Here is a 14,777-nt window from a genome sequence, read left to right on the forward strand (position 1 = left end):
CCCACCCTGTGGCATCAGAGCTACAGAGGATGAACAAGATCTGCTGCCCTGCCTGGGCATGGAGGAATTCATCCTGCCCTCTCTCTAGTGTGCCATGCCTGGTGCCATGCCTGCTGTCCTGCCCCAGGCTGGCACCCATGCCAAGCCCCTGTCTGTGCTCACATGTGCCCCTTGAGCCCATGTCCAGGTGCTTAGGCTGCCAGGGAAGGGCAACTCCCAGCTGTGTTACCCTGATGCCCCTGGGTATCAGCACCCTGTGATACCGTGTGCCAGTGGAGATGATTTGCTGCAGACCTGCCTGTAGCTCTGTCCCCTGAGCCCAAGGAAAGGCTGAGGTGTTCCTGTAGAAGGACCAGGCCTGGTGCAGCGGGGAGCCATTCTGGGGGGCACAGGGCTCAGGAACCCCGATCCCCCCTTCCTGAGCCCCTGCCGGCTGCTAGGACCCAGCAGCTGTGCCCGTGGGACTGCCACGGGTGCAGGCAGTGCAGGCAGTGCCGGGAGTGACAGCTGGTGCCATCCGCAGCTGGCGGGCTGCAGGCAAACAGGATGACGAGCGGTGACGGGAGCGGGGACGGGCGAGCGTGGCCTCACACAGGGCCGGCAGCCCCGCTCTGCTGCGGGAGCAACAGAACCAGCAACAGCAGCAAGCAGGACCCCCAGAGGAGAGAAGCATTTCCCATCTCCCCAGGAGCAAAGGTGCGCTGAATCCCACCCACCCTGGGGCCCCCTGTGGCCAGAGCATGAGGGTTGGGACAGGCGAGTTGTGCTGTCCCACCTCAGGACATACTGGTGCCATTGGAGAGGGGGGATGGGGTCCCTGGCAGGGTTGGGGACGGCCTGGGTGGCAGCTTTGGGAGAGCCAGGGTGATATGACTTCACTGGCTACCTCTCCCTCCTCCAGAACCTGGGAAGAGTGCTGGCTGTCTCTGTGTTTCTCTGTGGCTCTTCTCCATTTTGGTTCGTTCTCTTCACACCTGCTCCTGATCCCAACAGGCAAGGAGAAGGTAGCAGCCATGGTTGTGGTGGGGTTACCCTGTCTGGGACACAGGAGAAGAGCCCTTGCTGCCCGGGCACCAGAGCTGCTGGCTTAGCCCTGGAGGGGGATGCTGAGCTGGACGGGGTCAAACGCCACGGACAGCCTAGAGCTGCTCTCCATCCCCGAGCACTCCATTGGGCAGGAGGTGGTGGGCCTCTTCTGCATGATCCTGCTCACCCTCACTGCCCTGGTGGCCAACATCGTGGTGATGGTCATCATCCTCAAAACACCCCTTTTCAGGAAGTTCATCTTTGTCTGCCACCTCTGCGTGGTCAATCTCCTCTCAGCCATTTTCCTCATGCCCCTGGGGATCATCTCCAGCTCCTCCTATTTCAACTGGGTTATCTACAGCATTGCTGAGTGCAAGGCCGTGATATTCCTGAACATCTGCTTCATCAGTGCCTCCATTCTCACCATCTGCATCATCAGCGTGGAGCGGTACTACTACATCATCCACCCCCTGAGGTATGAGGTCAAGATGACCATCAGGCTGGCGGTGGCTGGAGTGGTTTTCATTTGGGTCAAGTCTGTTCTCATCACTGTCTTGGCACTAGTGGCATGGCCTCATGGCAACGGGGCCACCAGTGCCAGCCGCTGCACGGTCTACTGGAGCCCCGGGGCCCACAAGAATGTTTTTGTGATCCTCTTCAGCATCACCTGCTTTATTCTGCCCACCATCATTATCCTTGCTGTCTACTCCAGCATCTACCGCGTGGCCCGGACTGCATCCCTGCAGCAGGCACCCGTGCCAGCACAGGCAGTGGCACCCAGACACCGATGTGACTCCATTGCCAGCCAGGTGACCATCCTCACTGCCTGGATCCTGATGCTGCCCAGGCTGATCCCAGATCGCCTTCTGGGAAGCAACAAGGCCATCCTCACCTTGGTGCTCATTGTGGGACAGTTCTTGTGCTGCTGGCTGCCTTTCTTTGCTTTCCACTTGCACTCCTCTGTCCCTCTTGCCACTGTGGGTGGTGGGCACGGGGAGATGGTGGTCACCTGGATTGCCTACTCCTCCTTTGCTGTTAATCCTTTCTTCTACGGGTTGCTGAACCGCCAAATCCGCGAGGAGCTGGCCCGGCTGCGGCGCAGCTGTCTCAACCATCCACTTGGTCAGGAGATCTGTCTTACCATCTCAGAGGCTTCTGTGCAGGAAAACTTCTTGCAGTTCCTCCAGAGAGCAACTTGCACACTGGAGATGCACACCAGCTGCATCAGCCCCAGCCCCAGGAACAGGCTGGACCAGACCACAACAAGCTTCCCCACCCCAAGTCAAGTTCCTGGGGAAGAGAGCAGCTGAGAGGGAGGATCTGTCCCACTGTGCTGGGCGGGAGACCTGCCAGGGACCCATGAGCCCTGCTTGGACCCAATCTCTTGGATTTGGAAGAGTCCTTGTGCAGGTTTTGCCTCTTCTCTGAGCTTATGTTGAAAGATGTTTTCTCTGCTGGGAGAAGGTAGCAGATCTGAGGAAGTCACCTCTCTCTTCTGCAGGCTGGAATTGTCTCTGGCTCCGCCAGCACAGCCCAGTTCCAGAGATGGGCTCTCCTCAAGACATGGGGTGCCAGGGGGCTCCTGCACAGGGGCAGGGGATGGGACACCTCCATCTCCATCTCCATTGCCTGGGTGGGAGCACACCTGGCCGACGGGAAGGGCCGATGTCCCCCGATCCAGGGGCAGCATTCCAGCTAATGCCACTAACACCAGTAACACCAGGGCCCAGCCCCTGCTGAGCCTGGATGGCAGACACAGAGACTTCCATCCTCGGCTGTTTAACCCAAAACTAATGTCTGTGTGGAGGAGATTCTGCTCCCTGCGACACTGATCGGGGGACACACCCACAGGGCTGGCTCTGGCTGTGTCACTGTTTGTCCTGCTGGCATGGCAGCATGCAATGCCTGTGGCCACGCCTGGCCATGCCCTCTGTCCCTCTCAGCTGGCAGGGATCACCCCCCTGGGGGGGAACTGGCTGTCTGGGGGTCCATACCAGGCTGTTTATGGACACAGCTGCCCAGTTTGAAGCCTGGTCAGCAGTGCCGCGTGCCAACTTGGGCTGCCAGCCAAGGGCACGCTGGGTTGGACTTGGTGACACAGGGTGGTGGGGGGTGGCTGTGTGGGCTGCCCCAGGGCAGCAGCAGCCAGAGGGGATCAGGACCTGCTGTTCCTCTTCAGTCTCATTGCTTTTGAAGGGCTTGGGGATGCTCTCATAGGGTCCCCACTGCTGGAAGGGGGACTGGACCCTTTTGGGGAATGCTGCAGGGGTACATCACCCTCTGCCTGCCCACAAAGGTCCCAGGGATGGTGTTGGCATGGTGGGCTGGAGATGTCCTACTCCAGAAGTAACTGAAGGCCTGAGGGAAAACTGCCCTATGGCCTCCCTGTGGCAGGGAGGGGCTCCAGGAAGACCTCCCAGAGAGATGGGGCTAAAGGCCAGCATCCCCCCCTAGACACAGGGATGTCTTTCCATCCACCACCCAAGTACCCAGGAGCTGGGGCCACCTCTGCTCTGGGGGAAGTCTCCACCCAGGGTAGGGAAAATTATTATTATTGTCATTTTCTTGTAAATTTTATCTTTTTATTAAACCATTGATAAGTTACAAAGGAGGAAAAAATATAGACTCATATATATACAGCATTTCCAAGCCAGCAGGGACTGGCTCTTGGATGGGGTTGGCCCAGGGTGGCCCAGGGAGGGCCCCCCACCAGAGCCAGTGGGACTCCTGGAGAGGCCAGGCGGCCCTCATCCAGTGGGACCTGGCTTTGGGTGCCAGATGGAGTGTGGGCATGAGCAGGATGGCAGGGGAGGCAGGGTGAGGAGCAGGAAGTAGGGGTCCCACACCAGCACAGGGCACTGGGAGAAGGGACCCTAGGCCAGCAGGGACAGCCCCCCCACCCAATACTGGGACACATGGCCTCTGTGCAGAAAATCAGGGAGAGGGGCACAGAGCTGCTGGGATGGACAGCAGGCAACAAAACTGCCCCTTCCTCCAGCAGGCATCACCACCAGGAAGACCCTTCCCTTCCCTGGGGTGGGGGACATGGGGCACCTGGCAGAGGCTGAGATCAGGGTGGGTGGCAGGAAGGTGTCCCTGCTACTGAACAGCACCCTGGACCCCCTGGTCCAGCAACCAGTGGGGTTCAGTAGGGCGAGAACTTCTGCCGGTCAGCTTTCTTGGTGCCGTTGGCCGCCGAGATCTTGGTCGTGTAGGTGGTGGTGCCACCATTGGGACTTGCCACAGAGGAGGGGGACAGTGCCAGGAAGGACACGGGCTTGAGGCCGATGAAGTTGGAGAGGGAGATGGCATAGGGGGTGCCCAGCAGGGCTGGGGGCGCTGGGGCCACGGCGGGGAGAGCCGCACCGGAGCCTGGGGCGAGGGGTTGCGAGAAGCCCATGCCGAGGTCCATGGAGCCAGGGCCTGGTGGCACCTGAGAGGTAGATTTAGCAGTCTCTAAGCTGGGAAAGAAAGAGAGAAGGATGATGGTGAGTACCACGGTGACAGAGTTGTTCTCCCACCACAAGGTTGGGGTGCAGGAGCTGCGCACCCTATCCCTTCTGGCACAAGTATCCATGGCACATCCTGAGTTAAAAAACTGGGCCTCAAATCAGGTGGGTCATGTGTCCTGCCACCTCAGCATCTCAAAGCACCACCCAGCTCATTCTTCCTGAGGATGCTGTGGATCCTCCCAAAGCTGCCTTGGGGTGCTGGTGAAGAGCCACCCCTCAGTAACACCCAGCATGAGTCCCCCAAGGCTGACACCTACCAGGCTGTGATGAGGTACTGAGCCAGGGTGATGCTGACAGGGGTCCCTGTGATGGTCACATGCCGCTCGCTCGAGCCCTCGGTCTGGTTGCCAATCTTGATGTGGGCACCTGACATCTGCCTGATCTCGCTGATCTTGCTGCCGTGCCGGCCGATGATGCAGCCGATGAGCTGAAAGGGCAGGGATGGGATGGGCTGAGCCAGGGCAGATTGCCAAGCAGGGAGCTCCAAGGGGCTCACCCAGACACCACCTACACCTTGGGAGTGAAACTGTGGAAGGCACTAGGAGGGCAGGACACTGCTTTCCTTGAGCAAACCCTGCTTTTTGGTCTCACCTAAGACCGTCTTGCTGGCATTGTGTCACATGCCAAGGCATTTCCTTGGCAAACTCTTCCCCCTGTCCTGTGTTTCAGTTTCCCCTTTCTTCTGCCCCAGCTACTCCCTCCTGCTCCTAAGCTCTGGTAGAGCCTCCACTGTGTGCATCAGTGGGTGCTGGCCTCTGCAAAGTGCCACATGGGTGGGGACAAGCTGTGGTCCCCCTTGTCATTCCTAGATCAATACATACGTCATTGGGCACCAGGAACTCCTGGGAGCTGCTCTGGGAGCTGGCATCCAGACCTGGAGAGAGAGACAGGGATGTCAGCAACGAAGGGGCAGCTCTCCAGTAGCTCTGTGCCCCTACCCCAGCCCCATACTGGGATGGTGAGTGGCCCTGAGGACAAACCTGGAGGGTTTCTGGGGAGAGGAAAGGAAGACAGGACATAGACACAAGGCATAATTTGGTGCTGGTGCTCTCCCACTGCAGGCCTGGGGAGCACTGGTGGGTGCAGTGACCCCAGAAAACAACGACAAGGTTGTGCTGGAGGGGCAGGCAGACATGCTGGGGGGGCTGGGACTGGAAAGGGTGCAGAGGAGGGAAACCCCTTCATCAGGGCCAGGTGTCAGGGAGGATCAGGAGGGGCACACCCAGCCTCGGGGGAGCATGGGAGATGCTCACCTGGCACCATGGTGGGTGCATGGCCCAGGGGGGCGAAGGGAAGCGCATGCCCTGACAGCTGCTGCAGCTTCGTCACCTGCCCAGAGAGTGCCAAGAGGAGGAAGGTGGTGTTAGGGGTGATGGCAGAGTCAGCTGTGCCCCAGTGCCTTCCAAGGCAGGCATTCCCAGCAGCGCCCATCCTGGTGGGCACAGACCCCATTGCCTCATGGACAGACTCACCTCTGCAGGAGAGACCCCGCTGTACTGGCCCTGCATGGAGAAGCCCTGGGGAGAGAAAAATGGGGAATCAGAGTGAGGAGTCAGGTGAGGACCATTGTCTCAGGTCACACCCCCCTGGGGCAGAGAGACTACCCTGAGCCCACCAGAGTTGCCCCTTGCTGGTAGAGGCTGCCCTCCTGGCCACCTCATGCCCTCGGAGATGCTGTGGCCTCTTACCTGATTGGCAGAGAGCAGGATGGTGCCCAGGGACAGACCAGGGTGGTAGGGTATGGTGGCCCCCTTCGGAGGCGACTGGAGACAGAAGGAAGGAGGTGGAGGAGATGAGAGATGAAGCTGAATGCCCCTGTAGCCCCAAGGACCCTCTGCCCCCTTATGCCCCCAGCAAGCTGGGCACAGCCCCAAGCACTACAAAGGCAGGGTGCTCCTAGGGGTTTCCACACAGGGGAACCCTGGTGTTCGGGTCCAGATGGGCATGGGAAGCGTTGGGGAGGGGGAGGTGGGTAGCAGATGCCCCCTGGGCTGGGCAGGGGGCTTGCAGGTACCTCCAGGATGACAGCGCAGATCTGCCTCACGCACTGGATGATGGTGTCTGGCACTCCCGAGACCGTGACAGCCCGTTCAGTGGAGTTGGGCAGCAAGTCACCAGCCACCTGCACCTGTGCCCCTGTGCTCTGCAGGAAGCAGAGAGAGGCTGGCATTCCCCAACCACTCCCTGCCAGCACTCAGCACCTCACACCTCCCCTGTCCCCTTCCTGAACCCCCAGGGCCCATTGCAGGACCTGCAGGGCGATGCTCCCTCTCCTGCATCACCTCCCTCAGCCCCTGTGGGACTGTGTCAGCCCCTACATCCAGGGGGAAAAGGGGATCCCCCCTCCAGTCTCCCCTCAGGCTCACCTCCCGGATCTCCCGGATCTTGGCTCCCGCCTTGCCGATGAGGGAGCCGCACTGGCTGGCGGGGATGACAAGGCGCAGGGTCACCGGGGCTCTGCCTGCTGACACCCCATCGCCCCCTGCTCCCAGGTCCTGTGAGGGATGTGGGATGCAGCGTCAGACCCGAGGATCCCACAGGTGTGGGGGCACCTGGTGGGGATTTAGGAGGGCTGTCTACCTCCTCCAGCTTGAAGGCGATCATGGAGACAGCGCGGAAGACGGCGTCGGTGGAGCCGGTGATGGTGGTGATGCGCTCGGGGCAGGACCCTTCCGAGATAGTGATGCGTGCAGTGCTCTGGGGACAGTGTCACACCCCGTTAGGGATGTCACAAGCCCTGTGCTTCAGGACTTCCCCCAGGGATAGCCTCACAGGGGGATACTGATGCCTTCCCACCTGCCCCAGGCAGCCTTCCCTGGGGTGCTGCTTTGTTTTCCCTGGTTCCCCCTGGGATTTAGGGGGGCAGGCACGTGGGAGCTGCCAGGTACAGGCATGACAGGCAGCAGGACCTGGCAGCCCACCAGCATGCCCTTACCTGCTCTCGTATCCTCTTAACAGTCTCTCCTTTCTGCAGATAAAGGAACAGAGTGGGTGGTCAGGTCCAGGGGGGCCAAGTGCTGGCAACACACTGGACCCCAGATCTTACCTTGCCGATGATGCTGCCGATCTCCTGAAAAGGCAGAGAAGAGTGGCACTGTCAGGAGGTGGCTCCCTGCATGCCACATCCCTCCTCTGCCCACAGCCTGGCAACAGGCAGACTCTGCCCCAGAGACACTGGTGACTTAACTAGTGACACTGGGGCATGGGAATGTGCCCCTCCCTGGCTTAGGATGGGGAGAGAAATCCTTCTGGGAATGCTATTCCCAGGGAAGACTGCGAGCATGGGAAGAAAACAGGGCCTGGTGAGGAGCTGGAGCTCCAGCATGGCCCCTCAGCCCAGGCATCGCTGTCCCCTCAGTGGCACTGAGCCCCCTGCCATTACCTTGCCATGCATGAGCATGCGGAGGGTCAGGGTGATGCTGAGCTCTGTCTCCTCGGGACTGCCACCCACGCCACTGGCTCCGTCCGGCGATGCCATGGCGGGAGGGCGAGATGAGCCTGTGGGACACGGTGGTCTTCAGAAAGGGGGCATGCCCCAGCTAACTCCCCAGCTCCAGATCTGCAGCTTGAATATCCTATGGCTGGGGAATGGCAAACTGAGGCAGGGGCAGCACTGTGCCCTCCTCTGGCAGGTGAGGCTCACATGGCCCCATGGCACCCCACAGGCACCCTGCACCCCAGAAGGGACCCGCTGCTATGACCTGAGCTGCCTCCAGGCTGTCCTGCACAAAGTCAGGAACTGGATGGATGGATGGATGGATGGATGGATGGATGGATGGATGGATATAGGGGGAGGAGGCAAGGCGTGTGGAGCGTGGCTGTGGGATAGGGTTCTGTTTGCAAATGCTTGCTGCAGTGGGGAGAATGGGGAGAACAGAGGTGGCCTGGGTGGTCTCGCAGGCTATGCAAGCCACCTTCTTTCTCCTCCTCCCTTCCCCGTTCCCATGCACAAAGCCCCAGGGGACACTGAGGCAAGCTCCTAGATGGGGACCACCCAAACCAAAGCACAGCATGACGCCTGCTGACTGACGCGGCTGCACCGTGTCCCCTCCTGGAGCACCCCAGGGCCCCCGGACCGTGTGCCCGGGCTGCCGTGGGCGGCCGGGGCCCCGGGAGCCGGACAATCAGTGTGTGTGCAGGCCCGGGTGGGCGGCTGCGGCACCGCTGGCTCCCGGCGGGCTGGGCGATGCCAAGCAGCTTTGAAACAAAGCACCCGTGTTGAGGCTGGGGCCGCGGCCGCGGGCATGGCGGGGGGGGCGGCTATTTTAGGTGCTGGCAGGACTCGTCACCGCTACAGCACATCTCCTGCATCAGGGGAACGGGGGGGCGCAGCCCCCAAGCGCCGTGCCCGCACCCCCGGAGGGGTTCGAGCGCCCCGTCTGCACCCCCCGTTACCGCGGGCTGGGGAAAGGTGGAGACACTGGAGAGGGAGAATATTGCCGATCCTGGTGCAGGGGAGCCCGGAGTGGGGCGGAGGGGGAGGCAGGGAGGGATGCACCCTGCCCGCGCAGCCGGAGAGGTGTGGGGTGCCGGCAGGGACAGCGAGGGTCCCCATTCCCCTGGGATGAATAGCAGCAGGAGCCCGCCAGGGACAAAGACCCCGCCGCGGGAAGAGGGATGAGGCTGGCGATGGGACGGGGAATCGCAGCAGGGCCACGGGTGTCCCCCCCGCTGCCACAGACAACGCCTGGGGGGTCTGCGGGCAGAGGGCTCTCCCCCAGGTGAGCCAGGCTGGCAGAGACGCCAAAGGCCCCGGTGATGGGCACAGGCCACCTGCCATGGCTGGCACTGGGACAGCCAGCAAGCTGGGCACCGCCCGTCGTTCGGGGCACCTTCGGGTGACAAAGGGAGGGGGGACGACAGGAGGAAGCCCCCACCCCGTCCCTGGGGAAACCTCTCAGTTCTCGCCCTCCCGGCTGCCCCAAGCCCCCTGGTCCCCGCGGGAGCGGGGCCGGGCGGGTACCTTTGCGTGCGCCTCGTCCCTCCACCGCCGGCCGCCCCTCTCAGTGCCACATTGTCTCCGGCGGCGCCCAGTGACACCCGGGGCAGGAACAATGAGCCGCTTGACAGGCCAGGGCCAAGCTGGCAGCCCCGGCCCCCACCCCGGTCCACGCCGGGGCCCCCCTCGCTCTTCCCCTCTCCCACATCCCTCCCTCCGGGATCCTATTACAGCGGATAAGAGACACTAAAAGGAACAATGCACCCTGGGTAAGGCCATCTGCCACCGCTGGGGACATTCCTGGCCCCCCCGGCCCCCCTCCCTTTGGCTCACACATCGCCCCTCTTTGTAATTGCGTGGTTTTTTTCCTGGAAGCCGATCAGCTGGCAGGGCTCGAGGGCTCAAGGACACCGGAGCGGGCAGGGATGGGGCAGCTGGCACCCCAAGGCCCGCTGGCACCCCGGGCTGCTGCTGCGGGGTGGTGCCCGCAGGGGCAGGAGGCACCCGCGAATGGGGGGATCGGGACAGCAACAGGGGAGCTGAGCCATCTGGGGCGCCAGGGATGCTCCATACAAGGGTGCTGCCAGACTGCCAGGGCAGAGACCAGCTCCTGCACCCCTGGCACTGCCTTGTGTCCCCCACACGGGCATCCTGCACCCACAGAAAAGTGCCCCCCCGCCTCTTACCTCCCCCACTAAATCCTCCTGGGCCCTGGCGTAAGCAGCTAAAGCCAGGCAAGCTTGGGGAAGGGGGGGCACTGGGGGGGCACCCTGCTGCCGGCTCCATCTGTGCCCCTGAGTGCCCGGTGCAGCAGCACCAAAGGCAGAGCAGGCAGGGGGCAGGCAGGGGTCTTGCCCCCTGTCTGTCCGGCCTCCCTGCCTGCCCCCTCATCTGTCCATGGCAGCCACTCTTTGACACCCATCTCCCCGGGGTGCTGGGCATGGGCAGGAGCCTCCCAGGCCTGGCAGCTCCCTTTTAAGCCCCTGTGGATTACCCTGGACTTGGGTGCATGCCAGGAGGGGTAGGAGGAGGAAGAGGAGGATGAAGAGGAAGCTGGCCAGCTGGGGACACGGATGTCACTGCCTTGGGAGACTTACCTGTCCCTTAACACAGCCCCAGGGCTCCCTGGGTACCCTCTGAGGTTCATGGGGGTCCCATCAGGAGTGATGAGTGGGCTCCAGCAAGGCTGGCACTCACCCATCCACAGTGCCAGCCACCACAAATGCCAGCCAAATGCACCATCCCTCAGTGGCTGCAATTTCCCTGCTGTCACCCCCTAAACCTGTGTGCAACAGCAGCCATGGAGGTAGGGATGGGGGAAGGAGGTGTGCCAGGCCTAAACCATGACATTGTAGGAAAGGTGGAAAAGAAGCAGGATGAAGGTGGCAGGAAAGCAGTGGAAGAGCTTGGGGTTTTATTTGGTCTCAAGAGAGTGGGTGCTGGTGTGGGCCAGTGCAGTGTGAGTGCCTGGGTTGGCACAAGGGTGCATGTGCAGGCAGAGGGGTGGGTGGGCTGGTCACATCCTCCTGCTCTGTGGTCCCATCCTGCTCACTTCAGCTGCTGCAGGAAGTCCAGGAGTCCACGGTGCCACTCATTTGGCTTGTCCAGGTAGCAGGCGTGTCCTGCACCCTGCAGCAGCAGCACCTGGTGCTCAGGGAGGTGCTTCAGGTTGTTCAGACTGGTCTGCCCCAGCTCTGCATCCTGGTCCCCGTACACGATCAGCGTGGGGGTCTGTAGAGGGGGAAAGCACCCTGAGCCTGCAAGGGTCACTCAGGCACTTGCTCCTCCTTGCCAGAGACACCCTGGCGGGGAGTCACTTGCCCTTCTCCCACACCCAGTATGACAAAGAGAGACTGAAGCTCAGACTCCTGGGTCTCCACTTGTCCCTTCTCTACCTCCCGCTACCCCACATTTACATTCCTTCATCATCAGGTTCTCCTCTTTCAGTGGCAACAGGGTTTCTGGCCTGTTTGGCCTTTTCCCTGCTCAACCCCGGTGCCAGGGTCCCCTCTGCACCATCTCCTCCCAGTTCCCTGCCCTCCCCAGTGCCCTTCCAGGCCGTACTTTGATCTGGGCATACTGCTGCGCCGTGAATTTTTCAGTGCAGATGGGTGCCACAGGTACGTAGGCCTTGAACAGCTGGCTGTGCTCTAAGAGGCAGGGCAGCGAGTACATGCCACTGAGCGATGGGCTGATCACCACAGCTGGACCCAGGTCCAGAGCCTCTGAAACTGCCTTCAGGAACGCCGCCGGTGCTGGCTGGCCCACGGGAGCTGGGGCCACAGCATCCTTCGAGCGCCCCAGCCCTGAATCGTGCGAGATACAAGTGGCCCTGTCAGGCTCCACACTGCCTCCACGACAGGGAGAAGCCAGCACAGCAGAGCAGGACACGGGCATTGCCATCCTGCCACCACAAACCGGTGGCTATCCCGCCTGATAGGGCTGTGCTCACCACACCTTACCCGGCAGGTCGATGGCCACGGCTCGGTAGCCATTCTCGGCCAGCGTGGCCAGTGTCCCCAACTGCAGCCAGGTTTCGGAGGAGAAGCGGATGCCATGCAGCAGCAGCACGGTCAGCCTGGGCACTGCCTGGGCCGGCTCAGCTCGGCGGTAGAAGAGGCTCTGTCCTTGCACCGTGACGGTGCTCTCGGTGACCCGCGGGGCGGCCATGCCTGGGGGCCGGGGCGCTGTTAACTGGGGTAACGGGACGGGAGGGCTGATGGACCTTCTGCCCGGTGGTGGCAGGAAGGCAAGAGGGCTGTGAAGGGTCACACCGGCATCTTCACTGTGGTGGCACCACCGGGGTCACCGATGTGCCAGGCGGCCTCAGGGGCCCGCCCCTGCCTCAGTTTCCCCGTCCATCGCTGGGCCTGCAGCCCTTACCTGCTGCTCCGCACACGGGGCCGGCCGCCGCTCGCCTCTTCCCCGCCGCACCACGGGACTGGGGGTGCCGCGCCCCGGGGCCAAAGAGCGGCGGGGCGGGCGAGAGAACGGCGGCACCGCGTCATGGAGCGCAAGGTCCGGGGCGGCCCCGGGAACCGCTGGGGCCCGCCGGGCCGGGCCCTGCCCCGCCAAGCGAAGCCGAACGAAGTCGAGCTTTCCCGAGCAGAGCCGAGTATTGCCGAGCGAAACCGAGCCCTACCCGAACTCTACCGAGCCAGGCCGAGCTTTGCAGACCAGAGCCCCAGCTCTGCCCTGCAGTACTGAGCCCAACCCGAGCCCTGCCCGAGCTGTACCGAGAGCCGCCGAGCGCTTGACGAACATAGCCGAGTTCTGCCGAGCTCTGCCAAGCTCCGCTACGGGCCGCGGCCGTTGTGTCCATCGGGGCAGTAGTGTCGCGGGCTGCCGCCAGGCGGGGCCCGAGGGCGCAGCGGCGCCGTGCGCGGCGGGCCGGGGGCGGCAGGGCCGGGGCCGAGCGGGGCCGGCAGCGCCGGGCGGGGGCTCGGGCTGGGCCGCAGCTGAGCGGAGCAGCGGGGACCGGGACCTGTTTCCCCGCAGCAGCCGGGCTGGGGTCCCGCAGCCCTGCGCAGCCGCTCTCCTCCAGCAGGAGCGGAGATGCTGCTTGGCCGCAGCCGGCTGTGGCTGCTACTCCTCGGGGCGCTCCTCGCTCTCCTCCTGTACCTCCTGCTCCCGGCCGCCCGGCGCTCACGGCCTGACGAGGGGAAGCGGGCCTGGCGGGCGACCAACGGCACCGTGCGGACGGGGATGGCTGCGGGAGAGCCCCCCGTGTTCTACAGGGAGGCTCCCGCCGCAGCTGCGGGCCCCGGGAGGTGGGTCAGCCCGCCGGCAGCTGCAGGTGGAGGCCCTGGGGCCGGTCTGCTGGACGCTGCAGGCACGGCAGCCTCCCTGAAGCCCTTCCCGCCTGTCTTTCCCCCCTCAGGCCTGATGTCCTGTTCCTGCACGGCCAGGCGTTCACCTCCAAGACGTGGGAGGCCTTGGGCACACTGGCACTGCTCGCGGGAGAGGGCTACCGTGCGGTTGCCATAGATCTGCCCGGTAGGAGCATGGCGCTGTGCTTAGCTGATCTCTTTGGGCAGATCCCGTCCCTTGCCTTAGTCACTGCTGGGCTCTGGATGTCTTCAGGGAGGGCTCTGGGTAGCTGCTGGTGATCCCTGGGGCTCTGTGCCTGGGATTTCTCTGTGTCCTGTGGCATTGATGGCTGTGACTGTACAACCCTGGGGCTTGATCGAGGGTCCATCTTTTGCCAAGCCCCTGAACCCTGGTAAGGAGAGACCATTGCAGGTTGCACAATGCCCCCTGACCACCCCATGCCCTCTTCCCCATACCAGGCTATGGGGATTCTCCCCCAATGGAGATGGCGCTGACAGCACAGGGCCGGAGGGCATTCCTGGACCGTGTCCTGCAGGAGCTGGGCATGCAGAGGCCTGTTCTCATCAGCCCCTCCATGAGCGGCCGCTTTTCCCTGCCCTTCCTCCTGGCACACGGGGACCGGCTGGCCGGCTTTGTGCCCATCGCACCCGTGGGCACCAAGGATTTCACTGCTGAGCAGTACCGTGCAGTCCAGGTGGGTTTTTGGGCTCTTGGGGGCTGCCCTGGGTATTGGTGAGCCTTGTCGGCCAGCTGGCTGCAGGGTGATGTGGAGGGTGGCACTGTTTTGGGGTGAGTGAGGGGGACCTGTGACCCCCAGCTCATGGGGGTGCTGGCACCTGCCTCCCCTCAGCTTTGCAGCCCCTGTGATGATGGATGGAGGTGGGCACAGCCCAGGGGGAGTGTGGTGGCCATTTACCCCTCTGACAGCTGTTCTTGTTTTCTCTCTCCCCTTACCAAGACACCCACTCTGATCCTGTATGGTGACCATGACACTGGCCTGGCTCCCCAGGCCCTGCAGAACCTCCAGCACCTCCCTAAGCACCGTGTGGCCGTGCTGTCAGGTGCTGGCCATGCCTGCTACCTGGACAAGCCAGAGGAGTTCCACCGGGCCCTGCTGGGCTTCCTGCGCCAGCTGAAGTGAGCACTGCCTCCTCCCTGCCAACAGAGGGGCCTCCGGGCGGCTGGGAGCCACAGACAGCTGGCATGAGGGATGCGGTTCCCTCCTGGGATATCCCCAGGACGGCGGGGGGTGGGACTGGAGGTGTCCCTTGCTGGCAGGAGGAACAGTCTGTCACGAGGCCAATAAACTAATGCTGCTCTGGTTTCTGCGTGTGGAAAGCGCCGCGGGGCTCCTCGAGCTCCAGCCCCATCTCCCTGCCGCATGTGCGGGGCCAGGAGGGTGCCCCGTGCCCCTCCTGCGCTCCCGGCCCGCCCCTGCCCGCCTCCTGCCCGCTGCTGCCGGCGGGGCG

General features: G+C 62.9%; 4 protein-coding genes across 7 annotated transcripts; 2 read left to right on the forward strand and 2 right to left on the reverse strand.

The window, feature by feature from the left end:
* Positions 1-505: 505 nt before the first annotated feature.
* LOC135453187 (probable G-protein coupled receptor) lies at positions 506-3,636 on the forward strand. Of its 2 annotated transcripts, none has more exons than XM_064723972.1 (2): positions 506-696; positions 1,277-3,636. In XM_064723972.1, exon 2 carries the CDS (start codon positions 1,335-1,337, stop codon positions 2,334-2,336), a length of 1,002 nt encoding a protein of 333 aa, XP_064580042.1. In that variant the 5' UTR covers positions 506-696; positions 1,277-1,334; the 3' UTR covers positions 2,337-3,636. The 2 variants fall into 2 exon arrangements, with proteins under 2 accessions (XP_064580042.1, XP_064580041.1); XM_064723971.1 differs by having other exon boundaries at positions 544-696; positions 994-3,634.
* On the reverse strand, positions 3,589-9,622 carry PCBP4 (poly(rC) binding protein 4). Its single transcript, XM_064723970.1, has 13 exons — positions 9,502-9,622; positions 7,921-8,036; positions 7,585-7,608; positions 7,474-7,506; positions 7,119-7,235; positions 6,905-7,033; positions 6,553-6,681; positions 6,227-6,301; positions 6,011-6,055; positions 5,792-5,867; positions 5,360-5,412; positions 4,796-4,965; positions 3,589-4,487 (listed from the first exon to the last, which is right to left on the reverse strand). Exons 2-13 carry the CDS (start codon positions 8,014-8,016, stop codon positions 4,172-4,174), a joined length of 1,263 nt encoding a protein of 420 aa, XP_064580040.1. The 5' UTR covers positions 8,017-8,036; positions 9,502-9,622; the 3' UTR covers positions 3,589-4,171.
* Positions 9,623-10,870: 1,248 nt separating this feature from the next.
* ABHD14B (abhydrolase domain containing 14B) lies at positions 10,871-12,588 on the reverse strand. 3 transcript variants are annotated; one of them, XM_064723841.1, is made up of 4 exons: positions 12,361-12,588; positions 11,940-12,235; positions 11,542-11,783; positions 10,871-11,208 (listed from the first exon to the last, which is right to left on the reverse strand). In XM_064723841.1, the coding sequence occupies exons 1-4, from the start codon at positions 12,483-12,485 to the stop codon at positions 11,026-11,028; spliced, it is 846 nt and encodes a 281-aa protein (XP_064579911.1). In that variant the 5' UTR covers positions 12,486-12,588; the 3' UTR covers positions 10,871-11,025. The 3 variants fall into 3 exon arrangements, with proteins under 3 accessions (XP_064579911.1, XP_064579912.1, XP_064579913.1); XM_064723842.1 differs by having other exon boundaries at positions 11,940-12,171; positions 12,361-12,511; XM_064723843.1 differs by having other exon boundaries at positions 11,940-12,149; positions 12,361-12,493.
* Positions 12,589-12,908: 320 nt separating this feature from the next.
* On the forward strand, positions 12,909-14,630 carry ABHD14A (abhydrolase domain containing 14A). The gene is made up of 4 exons (XM_064723844.1): positions 12,909-13,247; positions 13,358-13,473; positions 13,767-14,002; positions 14,267-14,630. Exons 1-4 carry the CDS (start codon positions 13,033-13,035, stop codon positions 14,447-14,449), a joined length of 750 nt encoding a protein of 249 aa, XP_064579914.1. The 5' UTR covers positions 12,909-13,032; the 3' UTR covers positions 14,450-14,630.
* Positions 14,631-14,777: the final 147 nt, after the last annotated feature.

The sequence above is a fragment of the Zonotrichia leucophrys genome, chromosome 12 (genome assembly GCF_028769735.1).
Source record: "Zonotrichia leucophrys gambelii isolate GWCS_2022_RI chromosome 12, RI_Zleu_2.0, whole genome shotgun sequence".
NCBI classification, from domain to species: Eukaryota; Metazoa; Chordata; class Aves; order Passeriformes; family Passerellidae; genus Zonotrichia; species Zonotrichia leucophrys.